Below are 22,707 nucleotides of genomic sequence, written 5' to 3' on the forward strand. Positions count from 1 at the left end.
GGTAAGTTTGTACAGTTCAAGAGTTTGATGGTCCTGATAACCATCTCCTCTCTTCACATACAGGAAAATGGGACAACAAGAAGAAAAACAAATCCTTCTGGCAGAACTTTCGAAAGTCACAAAAAGGGGTCACAAGGCAAACGTCAAAAGGTAATGAAAACGAACTCCCTCCTCCCTTCAGAACTCTTGGCTCACTTGTTTTTATTGTTCAAAGACACCACATGAGAGAAAAGATGGGCCACTGTGAATGTGAATGGAAGAAAAAATACATTTTAATATTGTGGCTTTAATTACATCTTTCACTTAAATAGACAATTCAATGAGCACCACTCACACACCACACCAGTTTACTGTTGTCAGAAATTATTGCTGATTTCAAAATGACAGTTAACAATACGAATGAATTAACTTGGCCTAAAGAGGCTTTCTCTTGTTCTTGTTGCTCACCTTTGACCTCTGACCCTTCAGGAGAGGACATTGGCTATGTGGCCAGTGAGATCACTATGAGTGATGAAGAACGGATCCATCTTATGATGATGGTGAAAGAGAAGATGATCACAGTGGAAGAGGCGCTGGCACGGGTAAACATACCCCATCATCCCCAAAAAATAACGCAAATGAGCTTTCCCGGCTTACCTTCAAGTTTACTAACCTTACTTACCTAGACTGATGCCCCCTGCTCCTTCCTTCCTCCAAACGCACATACACACACTTACATACATGCATCTGAGAGCTGCAGTAGATTTCTTGTTTTGTCGGGATGAAGGAGGGTCTTTGGTGTTTAATTTCTGACGTAGGGTTAGCTGGGATTGGTTGGATAGGTTTCTTCTGTTCTTTTTCACTGTTTCGGTGTGTTGGGTTATAGTAGGTCTCTTTTTCCCACTGTCGTTTTGTTTTGAGAACATGATAATGATTAATTATCATCTGATAATGAACCTAATGGATGATTGTAGTATGTGGCTTCCTTCTCTCCACAAGGCTGACATTGATTCCTTTAACCAACTGGGTTTTCTACATTCTTTAAAGTCCTTTTCTGATTTAGTTTTCCTCCTTTGGCCTTTATGTATTTAGTGGTCTTGATTGACTGGATCTAAAGTTTGAATCAATGCTAAGCCTTTGTGGATAGCTGCCGTCATCATACATGCTGTAAGCATGCATGAACGTGTCTGTCCTCTTGTGTTTGTTTAAATGCAAATGAATGCAAATGTTGTTGTTTTGTTCCAAATTAATGTTGCTTTTCTTGTTCTGTGTTCTTTGTGTTTTTGTGGTATGTTTCTTTGTGTGTCCAAGGACGTCATGCATCCTTTTCAGTTTTTATCTAATTTTTAAAAATGTTTTAGTGGACAAGTCCAGTGAAGCATGACAATGGACCCAGGATCAGCCAATGATCATTATAAATTTTTAAACAAAAAATAAATAAGTTGGAAAATATTTAACCTAAAACCCTAATTTTAATAAAACACATTTAATAAATTGTTATTCATATATACATAGCATAATTTAAATAAATATAAAAGTAACTAATTCATTTTTAATATGTACAAAAGCCTATAAATACACAACCATTAATGAGTTTGGGGCTGTTTTTTTTTCCTCATTATAATAGTTATCATTTTTTTTTAAGTCTCTTATGGTCACAGAGCATTTATTTTATAAAAAATAAAGCAATAACAATAATATTGTGGTATATCTGTTTAAATATATTTTAAAATATCATTTATTCCTGTGATGGTAAAGCTGAATTTTCAGCGGCCATTACTCCAGATTTCAGGGTCATGTGATCCTTCAGAAATCATTCCAATGATTTCTGACACCCAGAAACCCAAACTTTTGAAGCGTATTTTATTTAAACACAAAAAACCTCAAGCTGAATGGACATGACATTTCTGTTTGTTCCTGTCTGTCTTTTTTAATGTATTTTGCTGGTGACCGGTAAAAGCTTTTGTGTTTGTGTGCATGCCTTTACGTGGTTATATGGGGTGTTCTCTGACTCTATTTCTGTAACAGATAGGGTGTGTGAGTGAAAGGGCGAGGGGGGGTGGCTCTCTTTGACCTTCTGTTCTCCATAGTTAAAGGAATATGAGAGGAACAGACAGTTGAGCAGCAGTACAGACACAGCAGATTGGACTGATGGATCCAGTCCCGCTGTTAACCTCTCCTCCGTCTGCAATGTAAGTACTTTACTAAAACAACCCAGACTGTAGACCTGAGTGTATATAGGGCGTTTACAACATAACCTCATTCAGTCACATCAAAGTTTATTTTCCCCCAGCAGTAAGTGTTAGTAATGTCTCTCACTGTACTGACTGATGTCTTGTGTGTGTGTGTGTCTATAGAGGTAAATCTCTGCAGGCCACACTAGTGACATTGTGGTTTATAAACTCAGGCAGTGGCAGTCCTTACATCAACCCAGTCCATCCCCCTGCTATAACCACACTGAACACACTTTCATTTGTTAGAAACTGTAGGACTCTTAAAGCTTTGTATGGACCGTACATTAAATGTGCACTCAGTATTTTATTTATGCTGATAGTCTATGATGCATAGTGACATGAATAGTGTCATGCTTCAGTTTCTGATTTCACTGTGAAAATGTACAAATCATAGTCGATAACGAGTATTATTATGCTTTTATTAGGTTACTGATTTGACTGGAGACGTCATATCATCTCATGTACATCATTTTTACAGTACAATTAATTTCTGCTGAGGTGAAACTCTTTAAATGAGTAATTTACTGAGTGCACCATACATTCTAAATGAATAAAAGCAGTGATCTGAAAGCTGAGGTGTCATACGTGTTTGAATGGAGACAATGATGTTGTTATGCCTCAGCTGTAATGAGCATCTGGCACTGTAAAACCTCTAGTGTTGATGTCATTTCACCTTGGCATGAGGAGCTGGCACACTAAACATCCCCTAGTGATGAGGTCATAATGTGCATCTTAACTGAAGAGTGATATGTGGCCATTTCTGCCTCCTGGCCTTTTCTTCTGCTTTGAGAACAACTGTTGGATATGTCACACTACTTTGGCTCTAGTTACTATTACAAAAGCATGCTTTTTGTAGACTGTATATATGTGCCTGTGCACAGGGCAGTCCCAAGCATAGCACGAAGGAGTTCTCGGTTAATGCCTTGAAAGGTTTGGTAACAGTGGATTTAGTTTGCCCTCTTGGAGAAATAAGCTGCCAGTACACAAATATACACATAGTTATCATGGAAACTCTGAGCAGCTTTCAGTCCCTGGAAGTAAACATACACCTCCTTTTCTAATGGTCAACAGCTAAACTGTTTTTGCAATGCTTTTTGATGTTAACAAACCACAGCACTGCTTCGCTTAGCGCTTCAAGCTACAGAATGACTCACTTTGCCCAGCAAAGCCTTGTGTCGGCTGAGAGGAGTCACTGCCCGTCCTATGCTTTCTGTGCATCTTTGTTTGTGTGTGTGGTCAGTGTCATTTCATGTCTAAAATAATTAAAATGGAGGAAACAGAAAACCTGTTTTTTAACTGACTTCTGATAATGGATTTGAAGAGAATGTGAAAAATGCTGTTGTGGGTGAAGCTCTGGTTAAGAAAGAAAAATATATATATATTTATGATAATGCATCTATATTAATAAATATGTATAAATTCTTCACAATATTAGTCATATTAGTCATTTTAACTGAACTTCGGAGTGGTGGCTTTTCAGTGTTTCTGTAAAAAAAAAAAAAAATGGAAGAAAAAGAAACAAAAATACTTACGATGCAAATTTTACTGACAAGAACAATATAAAACTCAGTAAAGATTAATGAGCTGCTGGATTCATGATTATTAATCAGGTTGTGTGCATTCACTCGAACTGATTTACTAATAATCAGATGAGTGCCAGTCAATGAGATTGCTGTTTGCAGATGAGTTCTGCCCACTACCAGAGAAAGTGCCATTTCTTAAAAGCTGAAGAATTCAAAAGGATTGCTGTTATTTTGACAGGAAAATACAACAAAAATATTGTTTACATGTAGTGCGCCAAGTCTCTCTCTCTCTCTCTCAGCATGTGTGTGAAACAAAGCGATGGTGAGCCGTGAGCCTTCAGAGTGCCTTAGAGTTTATTGTACATTAAATATAGGTGCGTTGCACCTCCATTGAGATGAACTGAAAAACAACACAGATCGCTTGATGTTCGGCCATTCAGTCATTTTGAAATTGAATTACATTTGATTTTTTTAGAATTATTTATTTATTTTTAATAAAAATAAGCATTTTCCTCTAAGTCTATTATTTCTTAACATATATGTATAATACAAGTTTGTACAAGATGTCATTGTAGTTCATGCATTTTTTCTGGAATGATATTTAACTAATGATTTATTTAACATTTACATCGTGTCGACAACACGTGTGGTGCACTTGAATCATGAAATCTTGATTTAATGATTTGTTAAACTAGTTGACTAGTTAAAAATCGTAAAAAACCCAGAATCGGTCAAATGTTCTGATTTTTTTTTTTCATATTGCCCAGAACTTATTATAATTGTGTTTTTTATTTATTTTTTAAATTGTAGATTTTTCACACACAAAAAAAAATTGAATTCAATAATCCACATTAAAAATATTTTTCTTTTTTAGGAAAATTTATTAAAAAGCGTGTAATTATTTGTGATGGAAGATGATCTTGCAAAAACAATAAATAAAATCTGAACAGTGCTTAAAAAGGTTTTATTTTCATAAATGTAAATTGTAATTCTTTTATTGGGGTGAAATATGATCCAGACATTTGTTCGTGAGTTTCTCCCTTTGTACTGTTTTACCTGTTATAGCATAAGGAGTGGAAATGAGGTGAGCAAATCTTATTCATATAAAGACCCTGTATCTATGAACCCCTCGGGGTGTTTCTGAAACACACACATTTCTTCCTGCCTGTTTCTACCACATATCAGTATGTGCAAATTGAATCTCAGCGTCTGAATGAGAAAATGGATTTCTGGAGGAATCTTGGCCCCTGGGTTGATGATCTCCTATTTATAAATGGAAATGGGTCAGCCCTCGTCTACGAACGGTTAAACCAACGGGCACAACTCTCTCTGGGGATCCCACCGATCTGAGCTCAGTTTAACATTAATAAGAACACTGAGAGGTTGCTGTGTGTCCACAGGGTTCCCCTGTCATGAGATCAGTATCAGCTCATCAGTAGGACCCTTCACCACTCCACCAGATTGAGTTGGTCTGGAGTCAGTGTTAGTAGCCTTTGTCACAGAGGATGTACTGTATCTGTAAATGAATGGACTGCAACCAAACCAGCCTTTCTTCTCTCTGGCCCACATTCCTTTTTTCTTCTGAAGACCATTGAGGATATTCAGGGGTCATATGGCAGATTTCGCAATATTTCCGGACACACGAACTCACGCCTTTTGCCACAGCCACTCCCCTGAATCCAGATATATCAGTTTCCTTCAAAAAAACTTTTACATTTTGTATTCGTCTCGGCGAGAGATGGTGTTGCATTGGGATTTTTGCATGGGCCGCTAACATCTAACCTAGAGGAAACCACTCCTGGTAGGAGCACAGCTGGACACATTTTTGCACACATTCTCGTTTTTTTTTCTCTCTCTCTTTTTTTCTCCTTCCATCCTTGTTCTTGTTTGAAATGTGATTTTGTTAACTTGTTGGTGTTGGGATTTGAGCAGCCCCTAAGTCCTTAATGAGATTGTCCAGACGTTATTTTCTTTAAATGGGTGCTTTTGATTATTATGTAAATGAGTTTTTCGGCTGTTTCTCAAAATACACTTTGAGCTGTTTGAGCAGTATTTCAATGACTCTTCTTCTTTTTGAATGATGGTCATTGTGGCCTTGAATGATTAGGAAAGATTACTCAATGCCTTTGGTGAACCATTGAGATTTTGTAGAACTTTAGATTTCCAGTAACAGATCACATTCAACCTCAGTGATTTAGTGGAACACTTCAGTGTGTAGTGTGTTGGGGTACAAATTGCCTATCACTGCTATTGGTCAAAACGGCTCAGTCTGTGGTTAGAGCAGATTATATCCTGTTAGTAATGTGGTGTACTTTTCCAGCAAACACTTTTTTTGGTGTGCAATGATTTATTTTTCAGAATTGCAATTTGCAGTTTAAAGTTTGTGATTTGGGTGGAAGGGATTAAAGAGGATTTGTCTTTTGTGTATCAGAGGTTTCAGTATCATAAGTTATGTTAACTGTGAGGTCAGGTTATGTTAGATGTTTTATTTGATTTGATCCGTCATAAATTTATCTCTGCAGTATAGTCCCTATCTGAATAATTCATTTGGACTAAGAAAAGGATTTGTTCCACCACAAATGCTCACTCATACCCATCTGTTATTTTCAAAAACAAGACTTAAGTGGTTTTCCTGAACATCAAATCTCATAACACATGTAACTCCATATTCCATTAAGTCATGTCCTTAATATCAAATACCATGTCATAATCTGTGCATACCAGTTGAAGCCATCATTTTCTGTTTTTGTAAATGTCTGTGTGATAGATGTTACGTATGTCATGTTTATATGAGGTGGTATAATACTGAAGTTGAGTTTTCTCTCTGTAGCCCGTGGAGCAGTCAGATGATGAGCAGGAGGACTCTGTGAAATTCAAGAGGCTTCACAAACTGGTCAACTCGACTCGACGTGTTCGCAAGAAGCTCATCAAAGTAGATGACAGCAAAAGACATGGCTCACAAGGTAGCTGGAAAAGACTGTATTTTATTTTTTTAGCAAAAATCTATTTTCCATGCTGCACATATGTAGCATTTAAATCAATTAATATTAGTTTTTGGTATTTTATATTTTATTAACATTACAAAAGTTCAAAAAGTTTGGGGGTCAGCAGAATTTTAAGAACATTTGTTTATTTTTGAAGCATGCAATAAATGGATCAAAAGTGGCAAAGCCAATGATAATGTTACATGAGATTAACATTTTCAAATGAATGTTGTTCTTATTAACTTTAGCAAAAACTTGCTGTTTCCACAAAAACTGAAAATGATAATAAACCTTATTAGTTAGAATAATAGTATGAAATGTTTCTTGAGTGCCAAATCAGCATATTAGTTTTTAGCATATTTTTATTTCTGAAGGATCAATATGACATGGACTGGCATAATGGCTGCTAAAAAAATTAATAGTTTTTTTGCTATTAATGCTTTTATTGTATTTTTGATCAGATAAATGCACCCTGAGTGTGCATTGACTTCAACAAAACAATCTTACTGACATGAAATCTTTTTGCATATATAAATATCTGCAATTTATCAGTTGTTAGCCAGAACATGAAAATAGTTATCATCTTAATACTATTGGCCAGAATTGTGCATCTATAATTTGATCTTTATTTGGTATTCATTTTTATCCATAGTTTATTCCACTGCTGTTAAATATACAGTAGATATTTCAGTTTATTGAAGTTTTTGTTTGATCTTTCTTTTTCTGCAGATTCGCTCAGTCTGGATGCAGCTCCCATATGTGATGACATAAACGCTTTGTATGCAGAAATCCACAAGAAGCCAGCCCAGTGCACAGACTCTTCTTTGTCCTCTCTTGCCCAAGAGCAGCTCTCTCTGGATGGGGACACGGACAGCCTGACCACCTCACCCTCCACCAGTAGCCTTGACGCCTGGAATCCTGCTCACAATTTAGTGAAGACCCCCGGCACACATCCCCACGGCCTGATCCGCCCTCCCCGGAAGAGTAGTGCTGGATCCGGACTGGGTGAAGTAGGTGGTAGTGGCTCATCTTTCTCCGAGTTGGAGGGTCTGGGAGACGTCAATGCTAAAGTCTCCTGCTCCGCTACAGACGGAGAGATGCGGAAGGCCTTGTCATCTCTATCACACGGGGTAAGTACTGACAGCGTCTACGCTTTTTACGGCCTGACTAGGCCCCGCCCAAAGCCACACCCTCTCCTGGTGTCTTTAGAAGACATTAACAACACCAAACGGCCACCGGTTTCCATGTGGCAGCGCAATAAGCCTGATCCAAACTACGCTTACTCCACCAAACACCTGCTCTACCAACGTTCCTGCAACGCTCAGAAAACCATCACTCCCTCCTGCACCTTGCCCGCTTCCCCTCCCACTCGTGAGCTGCCATTGGCTAGGGAGAAGGGAAGAGCTGTGGGGGCGGAGTAGTGGGCAGCTGGCTGTTTCCACCGAGGCGTCTGAAGGGAAGGACGGCAGTTAGTGAGCTCAACATCACATATGTGGTGGAACGCAGCCTGTATGGCCACTTGAACTGGACCGGACTGGTTAGGCCAGTCACACTGAGCAAAGCAGACAGACGTTGGCTCCTGGAAGACGAAAGAGATGCGAACAGGAAGTGGGCATCCAGCATGGACCGATGCACCAAGCGTGTGCTCTTACGCATCCAGCAGAAGTCTGTGAGTTTGCCCGAAGAGCAGATCTACAGTGCCCCCTGCTGCACTGGAGGAACAGGCTGCTGCAAAGTTGCAGAAGAGAATTACAGTAAAGTACAATATGAAGACAAACTGCTCGAGTTATATTTCAAGACCAAGTCTGATAATGAAATATTAACTGTGCTGTCGTAAAATGACATTTATTTCTAAAAATCTTTACCCATATCTGGGGTAATTATTAAAGCTAGAATTCCCTTAGACTTGTCAGTTAGCTGATAGTTTTTCTTATTACTGTAGGCTCATGTTACTGCAGTATGGAGTCAGAATTGTATAATCTAAGAAATGTGTAGAAGAGAAATAAGAGTGTGACAGTACCTCAAGTCTTATCTTTCCCATCATGCTGAGCCTCTCTCCTTTCATTTCTTGACTTATTCTCTTGTAGTCAGTCATGTGTGTCGGAGCATATCTGAAACTCTCAGTCCTTGAGAGACAATGGAGAGTGCTAGAAGAAGAAAATAAATAACATAGAGTTCCTTCTGCAGCTTTGTAGAGTCTGTCGTCTGCGGATCCCCGTCGTCATTCATAGTGAATGTGAACATGACTGTGATCTTCATCAGTGAACTATTTCATCCATTTTGGGTTGGAAATGCCTCTTTCAGCCCAGACATGAATGCTATTTATTTTTTTGTATGTGCTACTGTTTTTATTGAGATTTTTTTTTCTTTTAAAGTGCATGATGTTATTTCATGCAATATGCAACAGCGTCTCGTACTACAACATTTGATCTGTATTCTGTTTATTTTGAACCGGATATCTCTTCTTCTGCTGCTTTTGTAGAAGTTTTCAACAAAATGTCATAAAATGAAAAGCCAGTTTATTTAAATTTAATGTATTGCTTGAATTTGAGTGATGCAAGATGTTGCCTTAAGTTAGTTCACACTTTTTTTTTCATTTATTTCTCATTATATTTTCAGTTCCAATTTTCAGTTCCTTGATCAAAAGCATTTGTTTATTTACATAATGCTAAACAACTGCTGAAAGATTTTATTTTGAGTTAAAAGGGAAATCAGGTCATACCATGAACTATTTGTTTTGGCCAATCATTTTAATATGTGTGGTTTCCGTTATAAAGATCAGCATGAATCATTGAGACCCTTTGAATCGTTTTAAATGACTCTCTCTAAATTCATTTGCTTGTGAATTGACAGTAATTATGTCTATTTTCTACAGAGAACGTGTAGCTTCGGAGGGTTTGACCTGTCTAATCGTTCCCTCCATGTGGTCAACACGACCGAGCCTAGTGTGAGTACACGTGTGCTCTTTCTCTGGCTTCCTCTTGATTCCAGCTCTCATATGCAGCTGCAGTGTTTGTGATCCAATTGTGTTGATCAGCTGGCTTTCAGTGTGCTTAATCGCTCTCTTTCTCTCTCTCTCTCTGGCATAAGGAGCAGGAGGCTCTGTACAGGGAAGCTGTGAAATCTCCCGCCACGTCCCGTATCTCTCTAGGAAAGAAGGTCAAGTCTGTGAAAGAGACTATGAGGAAACGCATGTCCAAAAAATATGCCGGGTCTCTCTCTGAACAGGTACACACACAGATGCCAATGTGCTTGCTTTGACCGTGCTGAGTTATGTGCTATATAGCAAGCTTGTTCAGAGGTGAGACCCTGCCTTTACTCTAGAGGGAAGTGGCACATATGTGCCCCACTTTCTGTGTTTCAAACTAGGGTCAAACATCTCTAAATGTAGCCTAGAGCTTGGATACAAGCTCAGTCCAAATATACACACCCATAGTCCTTGGCAGTAGAATACACACTCACTGCCTGTATTCACATGCTGTTGAAAATGTGTTTGTCTTAAAATGCTGCCCTTTGTAGGCAGCTCACTAGGTTTTATTTACAACTGAGGCAAGAGTTTACATCTATATGACGTCATCTCTTTTAGTATGTTTAATGTAGATCTCTGGATATGTATGTGTGTTAGTCAGTGTTGCGCTCATCTGTGCAAAGAGAACTTTGTGCCAACTCCATGTCTCGCTCCCTGTAATCATATTATGTTGGTGTGCCACCTAGTGGCTGCTTAGTGTAATTACTTTACTAAACTAGAGGATTAATCTCACAGCAGTGCTGCAATCAGCTGTCCTTCTTGTGGGCTTTATATCATATGCATCACCTGTTGTCCATATTATTACTCTTTTTCATTTATAAACAATAATATACTTTCAATTCTCTCATTTTCTTCTTCTTTTTTTGGTATAGTCCAGTCCAGATGGAATGCCCAGTTGTCCTCAGTCTCCTCAGCCAGACACAGACTCTTTAGAGAAGCCCAAACTCAAGGCAGGAGGGTCTGTAGAGAGTCTGCGCAGCTCCCTCAGCGGGCAGAGCTCTATGAGTAAGTGTTTGTGGTTGGTGCGTGTGTTTGTTTGTGTGCATGCAGCGCTATTGCTCATATTAGCAAGTCGTCCATTGGAATCTATATACTACTGTCTTGTGACTTCTCCAGTCATGTAGTGCATAATACCCTCTTTCTTTCAATCGACTGCAAGTTTGCATTCAGATCTGCCTCCATCTATCCAATTAGTAGGTGATGAACTGATGAATCCCTGTCTATTTCACTGGGATATATATCTCACAATATGTATGAAAATATCTGTAACTACTTTAGTTTCATTGAAACATTGAATGTTTGTGCTTTGGAAATTAATGGTGCCTTAAATTCTGTAGATGTTTAGTTTTTAGTTTTTGTTTTCTGGCAGTCTGCTGAATGATTTTTGCCTGCTGAAAGAATCCAGTGATTTTGTAATGATTGTGTTGGTCCTCTCACAGGTGGACAGACAGTGAGCACCACAGACTCATCTGCCAGCAACCGAGAGAGTGTGAGGAGTGAGGATGGTGATGATGAAGAGCCTCCGTACAGAGGCCCTTTCTGCGGAAGAGCTAGAGTTCACACTGATTTCACACCCAGTCCATATGATACAGACTCACTCAAACTTAAGGTACTGAACACATACAGGAAATTAACATTTTAGACCTTTTCGACATGGTTACTTAGCAAATAAATAAATATGAGCTATTAAAACTAGTATGGCAATTTATAATTCAGTTTTGAAGATTTGAAAATATATTTTAGATTATTTTCAACTTCGAATCTCACTAAATTTCTCTGTTTCTATTTTAAGAGAGGTGATGTGATTGATATCATCAGTAAGCCGCCCATGGGCACATGGATGGGTCTGCTTAATAACAAGGTGGGCACATTTAAGTTCATCTATGTGGAAGTGCTGACTGAAGAAGAGGAGAAGCCTAAACGAGCGGTTCGGAGGAGAAGGAAGGGCAGGCCGCCCAAACCCAGCTCTGTCGAGGAGCTTCTGGAGAGAATCAATCTGAAGGTCAGACAGCAACTACACACAGCCCTTTTTGAGAGATGCACATGCTTTTTTAATTTGATTGGTTTATCTCTAATCATCTAGCATAAATCTGAGTGTGTGGCTCGTCTCTCATCTTTACTGACAGAATGTAAGAACAGGGTGGGGAGAGATGAGAAAATGAAAAAGTGGATGCTGGTGTGAAAAGATGGTCAGCTCTTGTTAAAGCAGATTAACTCTGAGAAAGTGGGACAAGGTCATTTCCCCATGCCAATTAAAAATTATATTTAAAGACTGAGACATACACACCCTTCAGACCTCCCACGAGCTCCTGCTTCTCTAAATAACATCACATTACAGACCTTACACTTCACACAATAGACACCGAGGACGCATTTTAAGCCTCATTTTGTTGTTTTAGTGTGTTAATGGACTATAATGATAGCTCGGCATCACAAAAGAGTTTGAAGTTTTGAAACATTCCCACACATATATCCCACCATAGATGAAGTTCCAGGGTGGAGTGGGGTATTTTTAGCTGTGAGGGTCCTGCATAGTGCTTCTGCTCAACTGGGGGTGTAATCTGTGAATATATGTGCATGTATTTTAGGAGCACATGCCTACATTCCTGTTTAACGGGTATGAGGACCTGGACACATTTAAGCTACTAGAGGAAGAAGATCTGGATGAGCTCAACATCAAAGATCCTCAACACCGTGCCGTACTGATGACCGCTGTAGAACTACTGCAGGATTACGACAGTAAGTACACACATACACTCAATACACTATCTACTAAATGTGTCTTTATACATTTATCATGTTTATAAAAGAATATTTAAGTGGATTCATTTCCTAACTTTGCGTGTGTGTGTGTGTGTTTTGTAGGTAGCAGTGATCCGGAGCGCAGCGCCCTCTCTGGCTCTCAGGAGAAACTCCTCTGTGAGGGGCGTGGCCTCATGGCCGACTCCCCACGGGACTCTGGTTGCTACGAAAGCAATGAAAACCTGGAGAATGGTAACCAGGCGCTTGTCTAGCATCTCCATTCCAACCGCATCACCATGTCCAGCCTAGTGTAGCAACGCCATGACACCATCCTCTCACCTCTGGGCCACGTCTCTCTCTCTGCCATGACTCAGTGTCCTAACAGCCAATGAGAACCTGTCATCACACCTGGATTTAACCCAAGCCTCTCTTGTCTGTCACATCTGCTGTGCTCTGTTCTCTTTCTGCTTCTCTGCTTCTAGAGGTGCTCTGTCATCCTTTAACTCTCTTATCCAGCCTCCCCAGACTCCTGCTCCTGCTTTCTTCCATTCTGTTAGAAATCCAAAATCCAGAAACCGCAGCAAGTCTTGGTATTGCTAACTGATCAGAATCCATTCGCTGCCTCAGAAAAATCTAAAGAAAGACAGACAGAATCTGATAAACAAATACAAGGCTTGCGCTTACAGCAGGACTTAAACAGGATGGTTTTGAGAATGTTCTCCATGGCAAAACCAATGCAGATTCATTTCAGACTCAGTTTAAAGTTTTTCCTCCACTATCCCTTTGCCATTTCAAGAAATATCACTCCATATTTGTGTGGTGTTTGTTGTGGTCATATTGCACAAGTTCTTATGTGCCTAACAAAGAAAAGACTTTAGAAATACAAAATGTAGCAGATGAATCCTATTCATTTGGCAGGTGATATTTTACCTAGATTGTGTAAAAGTAGGAGCTAATCTACTGTTTTTAAAGGATTTTATACAGGAGAAAGAATCAGATCTCATTCTCTATTTCCAAAGAAATTGAGTGTTTAAGGTTTTCATTATTCTGTTGTCTTCTTAACCTCCTACTGGCATTTTATAACACTGACTGATCCCTCCTCCTGTTGTGTATGTCAGTGTATGAGCCTCTGTGTGTGTGTGGGGGGGGGGGGGTATTGTTTAGGATGGATCAGAAATATGTGCAGTTTGCCAAAGTGGAAAATAAATCCATTCTGTGATCTCTAGCATTCTGATCTGCTTGCTTTTTTCATCTGTTTTCATCTCTTGATATTATTTTATCTGTGCCAGTTACATTTTCCACTCATTTTTTGTAAGAGCAGCGGTACAGAGCTTATTATATTCACTGTTAAAGCATGCACTGCTTTGTCACCATTAGCGTTTGAGTCATTGATTCTGTTAAAGTATATCTCATGACCCAGGAAAAATACTTGAAATGCATCCTTGAATGCTTCTTTCTTTCAATTCCAGATGCTTGCATAATTTCTCAAACATGTCATTGTCATTTATGGTCTTTATTTATCTTAAAGGTCACCTATTATGCCCCTTTTTACAAGATGTAATATTGGTTTCCCCAGAATGTGCCTGTGACCTTTCAGCCCAAAAATCCCAACAGATCATTCTATATAACAGCTGGAAAATAACATTTTTGGGGTGTGTATAAAGAAAGAGCTGTTTTGGAGTGTTTTGCTTTAAATGCAAATGAGCTGCATATTCCCACCCTGTCTCCAGAAGAGAGTGTTGTGTATACATCTCTCTGCATTGCATATCTACTGCAATAAACAGCTGGTAGAGGCAGCACAACTGAGAGCAAGAGAACCAATGTTTAGCCGTACATTGGTAAGGCAAATGCACTGAAAGTGGAAGGAAACTACGAATGGGCTAGGACCTCTTGAACTAATCTCCCAAGCGTGGTGCTGATCAGTTACGGTTAAAACTAAGCACTATAACGACATGACATACACAAAAGAGTTTGTAGTAATACACATATTTAGGTACATTTTGAGGGGCATCACCTTATAAAATGAAAGTAATCCACAGTGTCCTTTATCAGGTCAGATGTTGGGAGTAAAATGAAGACTCTTATGTTCAAAATGAATACACTGAGGGCGGAAAATATATAAATATAATATGTCGTCACAGTGCACGAGAATCAAAACGGCAAGCCTAGTGGGACCAACTTGGATTAAAGGGATTATAAATGAGGAGTGGGTGGTGTTTCATCATTGTAGGGTGGTTGTGTTCACACACTGCCAACACACATTTATGTCCAAACACCATGTAAAAATGGATTTTGCATAATAGGTGCCCTTTAAAGTTTCTGCATATAAATACTCATTTATCATTTTATTTATTAACTGTTTTTATACAATTAAAAGCATTGTGCCTCTGTTAATCTTAAATGGTTTGACTGTTACTAACTCTGTGCTCAGCATATTAAGTATAATTGATGTGGAAAAATTCAGAAAATTATGCTTTCTAAATAAATATAATCTGGACTTGTGGTTTTCTTCACTTAATGTCTTAACACTCGCACCTAACACTCACCCAACGCACTAAACTCTTAAGTAAACCCTAAAAAAATCATTACAACTAACGAACCATTAACAATGTAACCGTTACTCTGTAATGTAACCCTTAACCCGTTCAGTAACATATTTTTTCATACCTTTAGTTGTTACAGCTACTCATTCTGTTTTGCATGGTAAAAAGATAATGAAAATGGCATCTTTTACTCACTTTTATGTTGTTCCAGATCTGTGTGACTAACTAACTGCAGACTGAGACTTTGAGACATTACACAGTTTTGGGACAACATTTCAAGTCATTTTATCCAACATTAACTCAGGCTGATAATACTTGCCTAAAACAATATGCTAAATTATCTGGTGGGAAAACTGCACAACACCTGTTCCTTTTGTAACCCTGAAGGGTGTATTTTAGTACATAAAGTTTCTGATCCTCTATATACCCTGAAGGTAGGTATATCCACCCTTTAAGGGTAGATAAAATACCTTTGAGGATACTGCCTAGGTGAAAAGCTGTTGTAAAGCTAAAGGTGCAAATGTTTGTAACTTATTTTCTGATCGCCTTCATCACATTTGTTCAGATTGTAGTACATATATCACACTAATCATGGTGCATATCATGCATGCATGCATCAATCATAAAGTAGAAGAGCCTGCATTCTCATGTGTGAAACCAACTGGCTGAAGTACTAGATCTTACTGATCTTACTAGATCTTACTGATTGTCAATTTCACAATATCAGAGTAATTCTTAGGAACCCAAAAAAAAACAAGGTACCATCTGAAGCCTTTGGGGAAGGAATTATACGTGATTAATACATTTATGTGAAGGCACGGCTCTCTGTTTCAGGTAAGAGCCGCAAGGTGTCGCGCCACAGCCATGGTTCATCTGGATTTGATTGTGGGGGTGTAAAGTCTCCAGACTATCCCACTCTTCCCATGACTCACTCCACTGAAGCGCTTCAGCAGCAGGCCAAGAAGGAACGAAAGTTCCCGAAGACCTTTCTGCCCCGGCCAATAAAGGGCTTCAGCCTGCGAAGCCTCGGCCTCAAGAAGGGCTCCAAAGCAGGACAGACCTCCCGCATGCTGGTCAGCCGAAGCTGTGAGGAGTTGGACGGACCCCAAGAGACCCCTGAGTCTTGGAAGCGCTCGCATTCTCTGGGGGATATACACTGGGAGCAGAGTGGCAGTGGGGATAAAGGCAGGCCAGCGAGTAACAAAAAAGAAGCAAAGGCCGATCCTGTAGAATCAAAAATGGACCAGAGTGGCGATAAGTCTGGAAGAGAGACAGGCTCACTGCAGAGACCTAGGGTTCCCACACAGCTTCCTCTCAGTCCGGACAGTCCATTGCTTGCTGCTCAGACCTCAAACCACCAACCGGTTTCTGCCCCAACAAGCCCCGCTCCACGGACTTACCCTAAAAAGCCACCTGTCCCACCTCCTGTGCCTGCTAAAAAGTCCAAAGAACGTCTACCGAATGGTCTGCGCCATCCTCAGCTAGTGCTGTTTGGATCAGTGCCAAATACGCCAACCCTACCCCCAAAACCCATTTACACCCCAACCACTCCCTCTGAGAGTTCCCCGTCAACCCCATTATCCCCAGGTGAATCTGCGGCAGCTCTGAGTCCACCCTGGCTGTCTGACCTACCTGAATCAGCATGTCCTCAGATCCACGGAGCTAAAGTTGCCCTCAGCAGGAAGATCTCCCATGCCAAAATGACTGACCTGGAGACTCTGCTGGAGGACAGGATGCACTTGGAAGGCATTGACCTCACCGAAGAGCCGTACTCTGATAAAGTAAGTAATAATTTCACATCACTTCTACTGTTGCCAACCACAATTCTTAGGTAGTAGTAGAGTGCATAGCAAAACTCCTTTGAGATCTTTTTGGAATCATGAAATGCGAATGTTACACCGTATGGCAGAGTTCTTCCAATCTGTCCTTAGAGAAGCCAATGTCCTGCACAGTTCAGCTCCAAGTCTGATCAAGCTAAACTTCCTGTGATTTTCTAGTAACTCTGAAGACCTCATTAGCTTGCTCAGGTGTTTTTGATTTGTTGTGATTGGAGCTCAGCTCCTCGGGGCAGTGAAGAACTTTTTAGGGATTTGAGAAGCCCTTCAGTATAGCCTAATAATGGACTTCATATCCGTGTGACCTCAAGTTTGCATGAATTGCATCATATGGTAATAATGGTCTGGAAAATGGCGGCACTATAGTAGTTATAAAAAGGTTAGCAGACTAAATAAAACACAATGATTAGCAATAGTGGGCTTGACTCAACCATGCCACTGTCCCTGGAAAGCCTTGGCTGGGAGTATTTTTCCTTCCATTTACTGTTGGAAGTTCTTTTAAAAGAAAACATACATTTCAATCAGTGCTCATCCAAACACTAATTCCCACTCATCAGTTTCCATATTAGAAGATGTTCCTATAGTACCTATGCTGTTGGAGTCTCTATACAATTAATCAACCTTCTTTTCTTTGGATATGTTTAAAATAAACAGCTTAGCACAAACATAACTATTGCTGCATATCCTATATCCTTAAAAAGTCGTTTTAGTCATGGAAAAGTGGAAGGGGACTCGTTTGTTGTGTAATTTATAAGCAGAGCATCTCGAGTCTGATATATTTTCTGGAGTCATCTGTGTGTAATTTTCACTTTCATCAACAAACCAAATCTGATTCCAAGTCACTTCTTTGAGATTATCCAACACAAAAAAGGTGAATATGAGGTGAAAAATGTCCTCTCTTTAATATGTAAACACTGGAACAGTTTGTGGTTTCAGACTGCATAGACTGCCTGGAGTTTTAGTGCTTTTTATTGGCGGCCAATCCTATTATGCCTGGACACATAGTCTATCAGGTATACCCCAAATTGGGCACAAAAATTGTTTGAATCTCTTCGAGTAGATTTTTAACTAATCTCTCAGTTAATAAGATGTTTGCAAGTTAAAGCTAATGTGTGTGTGTGATGTAAATTAAATAGTTTTCCTCTCGCGGCTTGTTTGCTGATTTCCCCGAGGAGTGTAAACACTGTGGCTCTGTGGCGCTATCAAAACATTGCCCTGCTTGTGTGTGCTTTGTACTTGGATTGTTGATTGTTTCACAAAGATGGCCGAGTATTGAGCTAACTACAATAAAAACTGCTTGGTTTGGAATATTATGAAGCCGCATTGTCTGCTTTAAAGAAGATGGCCATTTGGCATGCTAACAAAGACCGACTGAATATGATTAAACTCCATCTTTGTTATGGCACACAGGGTGATGTTAGCATTAAAGCTCTGAATCTCACATTAAACAAACAATTTAGCCTTGCTTGCCTTGTAATGCTATAATTGGCACATAAAGTTTGCTTGTTTGTGAGTTAAACTCCGTTTCCAAGTGTGCTTGGTCTCCACCAACCGTAAAATCAATTAAAAAGCCACATGAAATAAACTTTATGATCTGTTAATTTCTGTTGTTATTCAGAGTCCACAGTCTTAGGCGAATGTTGCGCCGCTCACATTAGCTGGGCGCTAATCACAGCTTAGCTTAAAACAATACAGCATTAGCAAGGAAAATTCTCCTCATATTTTCAATATTTTGATGACTGAATTTGTGTGTTTATTCTTCTCTCCTTGTTGCGTACAGGGCTGTAAGTTTTCCAGTCACTTAAATGAGGTGGTGAACTACACTAGATCTTGTTTTCCTGGCTAATCTTTCCTTTTCTCTGTGTGTTTTCCCAGCACGGCCGCTGTGGTATTCCTCAGCTCTTAGTACAGAGGTACTCGGAGGACTTTCAGCAGCCAGTGAAGGACGTTGCGTCCAGTCTGGATCAGATCAGAGTTAAACAACTCCGTAAGGAGCACCGCATGGCTGTGAGTTACTTTAGCAGATTCCATGATTTGATTTAGCACATGCATGCGAGTCAAATGAGATCATAATACTTGTTTTTGCTTTCCTGCATTAGCACTGAGATTTAGCCCTTGTGTTTTCCTTTTGTCCACAGATTCCCTCAGGAGGTTTGACTGACATGTGTCGGAAGCCAGTGTCTCCTGTTCACGTGAGCTCTGTGTCTGATTGGCTTGTGTCGATTGGGATGCCCATGTATTCTGCCCCTCTACTGGCTGCAGGCTTTGGAACGCTGGATCATGTGTCGTCCTTAAACGAGGCGAAAGCAAGGGAAGCGGGCTTGAAGGAGGACCATCACATACGTATTCTTCTCAGTGAAGCCCAGCTAGTCACAGCCAGCTACTCAGGACAGTCATAATACTAACATGAGCTGTAAAAAAAGCTCTAAATGGATCACATTTAGCTGGTGAAGACACAGACTTGGAAAACAGCTACCGAATTTTCTCCCACCTTTCAGTCTTATAATCTCACCTTTTTGGCGTTTTCAGAAATGACTGCTCTGGCTTCCAAGGACTGTTATTGTGGGCCTATCAACAGATGTTTCCATAGAAACATCTAGCTTTGGCCTGAAGCATCCGCCTGTCGAAAGAAAGCACACTTTTTTGTATGAATTTAAAGACTGTTCTGAAACCCCTTTTCAGGAAGTGTGAGATTTATTTAGAAAAAAATAAAAACTGTAAAGGAAATGTTTTTAGTGCTTATTGAAGCACATTGAGTATCAAAAGTAAGTCACCTGGCCAAAGCAATGTCATTTCATGCAGGTTTGTTAATATAATATACTTTATCTCTAAAAGCATACAGTATGTATATGAAAAGATGTGTACTCTTGGGTGAGTCATTCCCAAAAGCACGATGTTGCCATATGGGGATATTCAGAGCAATGCACATATTGATTTTAGGCCAATAGTTGGTCACGGTTTTAGCAAATATGTACTATGTTTGTACAAAAAAAAAAAAAAAAAGTTTGTTTCATGTGTTTCTTTCTTCAAGGTTACTTTTAGCATCACTCCTTATAATCCGCTTAATATAATACTGTATATTTGCAACACATTTAATCTTCCCAGTCTTTTAAACACACAATATTCAACACGCATCACTTACTCGGCTGTTGCGGCATATCAAAGTCTATTACTGTATCAGTTGTATCAATTTATGTCGCCTGTCATCTTGAAAATGATACTCCTGCATATCGTGTACCTCTTATCGTACTCCGCTCTGATGCCAGCGATGCATCACACAGCTGTAATATGCCTGCTGGAGTGAAATGTGTACAGGTGTTTATTTGGGTTTTATTTTTATTTTGTTTCAGATTGCCTTGCCCTTAGACTAGGGTGTTGAAGACATTTTGAATCGTAGAAAAAGCACACGGTCTTAGCCTTAAAACACAAGAAAATCAAAACTGATAGTGACTAACTTAGAGGAGTGTTCTGACACTAGTTACATTTGCAGACTGGTGCTTTACCCAGGAGATAAAAGTGTTCAAAATTGGGAAAATGAAATATCCAGTGAAGCATTATTTATTTTTGGCATTCAGAACACAATGTGTTTCAGGAGGAATGAGGTGTTATGGACTTAAAGTTGCTTACACGCGTCTGGTGATTCTCTCACAGATGCGTGTAAAGGCCGACAGCATTTGGCTCCTAAATGAAAACGGAGCGTGAAATGAAACATTAGCTGACGTCTGTTATGCATGACGTCATCACTGCTCACAGATTTAAACCATTACATCACTCCAAATGAAGCACAATGAAGCAAGTTTCTCCCACAATCACTCTCAGGCTGTTTTTGATTGAGCAGCTGAGGTGAAAACTCAACTCATTTCAGTGCAATGCTTCTGCAAATCCTTTGGTTTTCCATTTACAAAAAGACACCAGCCATGTTTCCCTAAGGCCTTGCGGTTTTAGGAAATGGTGTTTTTGAAAGTAAGCTTTAGAATTGTTTTTGTCCCTCATGCCATTCACTCTTTTGTATCTAACGCAGCACAATTTATAGGCAGTAATGCTCAAGGTTTTAATGAACGTTGTAAGCAGCAGAGAATCGATAAATCCCATTTTTTACTATCAGTTGAGTGCTTTGATAACAATGAGGCTTTTTATGTGGTTAAAATCGAAAATATATTTCATGAAATGTTACTGTAAAAATGCACTTTATTAAAGAATGAAAGCTGGTTTTTGAATTCCATTGTGGAGAAAATGAGATTACAAATTGACACATTTACAGTTTTTTAAAGAAGTTTGTTTTCAGGTCAGATGTTGATGGTTGAGGAGAGCTGTTTAAATATCAAATCTCTGTTCAAAAAATAATTATAATCACTTGTTAATTAATTACAGAACTAACAATGACCAGTTTATAATTTCAACTTAAATGATATAAAACTGGGTCTTAATTACATATATGAAATGATTAACTGAGGTTGCACATTCTGTGTATGTAATCGATATTTAAATAACTTATTTTTGCTTTTACATCAAATGTAATTATTAGCTGTACTATACATCATAGAGCAATACTCTTTCACCTATAGTTAGCATGCTCCAGTGACCATTGTAAAATAAATGTATAAAAATGATTTTATCTGGTTTCAGTTCGCTAATGATTGTCTATAAAGGTTTGCTTGTGTATTTACAAACAAAAATGTCTTAAAATATTTGTCCCTTTGAGGTGTAATAAAAAAGAATATCATACACTGACTGCTCTCTTGAACTCTGTATTTTCAGCCATTAGTCTCAAGTGCACACGATCCTTCATAAATCATTCTAATATTCCAAACTGGTGCTCAAGAAACATAATTAATGATCAATTTTGAAATCAGTACAGATTTTTATCAAGTTTATATAAAGTTCAAAATATCAGTATTTACTCATTTTATTCAGAGAGAGAGAGAGAGAGAGAGAAAAAACATTTAAACTATTATTTTTGTAGCCTATTGTAGACCAGTGTCCTTCGGTGGAAACACTAACACTTTGTTTCAATGACACACCCAGAGTGATCTTTTATTTTATTTTTTTAATTTTTATCTTCATAAAAATAAGAGGGGGGAAAACAAGGACTTCAAAATGATATACAATTAAATGCCTAGTGCATACATTTGATGCCTTATTGCATCTGTAACTGAAGTGACTCGGATCATTTATTGTTAAAGTACAAATTAATTCTCTTGACAATATCAACAGTACTGCATGCAAATAAACATACTTATTTGAGAACAAATTAGAACACAATCTATTCTTTCTTTAAATCTTTGTTTAAACAATAATTTCAAAACCCTTAGGAAACTATATATCCAAAATGGGGAGACAATAACAAACACAGCTTGAGGCTAAAGAGGAGGCCTGTTTTTGCCCTTGTTCACCTCTGATTTGGCAATCCAGATCATATTCCCAGTGGGTTAAATAAAGACATCATTTCATCTGATTTAGAGTGCCTCGCTGAAATAAAAGATATTGTATTGCACTATAAATGAAACCACTGTGAGGCAGACTGCTTTTATCATTCTGACACTTACTCACTTACATGGCTGGAAGAAGCACATTTAGTTTTGCTTGTTCAAATGGTCAAAAACTGCTCAGTCATGAATTTGATTCTTGGCTGAATATTTAATTAAATTGTTTCCATCTTTGCTGTTGCTTTTAATGCCCTTTGAATCAGAATAACAGTATGCCATGGAAATATGGCTCCAAATGCACAGCTGTTTTTACAGACAGACAGAGATATATAGAGCACAATTATTTGTATCTTTTTTATTAAATGTGTGTGTGTGTGTATATATATATATTTAAAATATATATTTATATATTT

At 38.8% G+C, this 22,707-nt stretch overlaps 1 protein-coding gene across 1 annotated transcript in view; it reads left to right on the plus strand.

Annotated features, from left to right (window-relative positions):
* sash1a (SAM and SH3 domain containing 1a) overlaps positions 1–20,403 on the plus strand; it is a 214,920-nt gene extending 194,517 nt beyond the window's left edge. The window contains 16 exon segments of the mRNA XM_026290820.1: positions 64–150; positions 469–581; positions 2,070–2,171; positions 6,567–6,699; positions 7,450–8,123; positions 8,126–8,389; positions 9,596–9,667; positions 9,811–9,948; positions 10,621–10,753; positions 11,188–11,357; positions 11,541–11,750; positions 12,337–12,487; positions 12,614–12,742; positions 15,868–16,814; positions 18,744–18,875; positions 19,007–20,403. Of these exon segments, the coding sequence (XP_026146605.1) occupies positions 64–150; positions 469–581; positions 2,070–2,171; positions 6,567–6,699; positions 7,450–8,123; positions 8,126–8,389; positions 9,596–9,667; positions 9,811–9,948; positions 10,621–10,753; positions 11,188–11,357; positions 11,541–11,750; positions 12,337–12,487; positions 12,614–12,742; positions 15,868–16,814; positions 18,744–18,875; positions 19,007–19,267 (3,716 nt within the window). The 3' untranslated portion in view covers positions 19,268–20,403.
* Positions 20,404–22,707: the final 2,304 nt, after the last annotated feature.

Source organism: Carassius auratus, chromosome 20 (assembly GCF_003368295.1).
Source record: "Carassius auratus strain Wakin chromosome 20, ASM336829v1, whole genome shotgun sequence".
Lineage (NCBI taxonomy): Eukaryota > Metazoa > Chordata > Actinopteri > Cypriniformes > Cyprinidae > Carassius > Carassius auratus.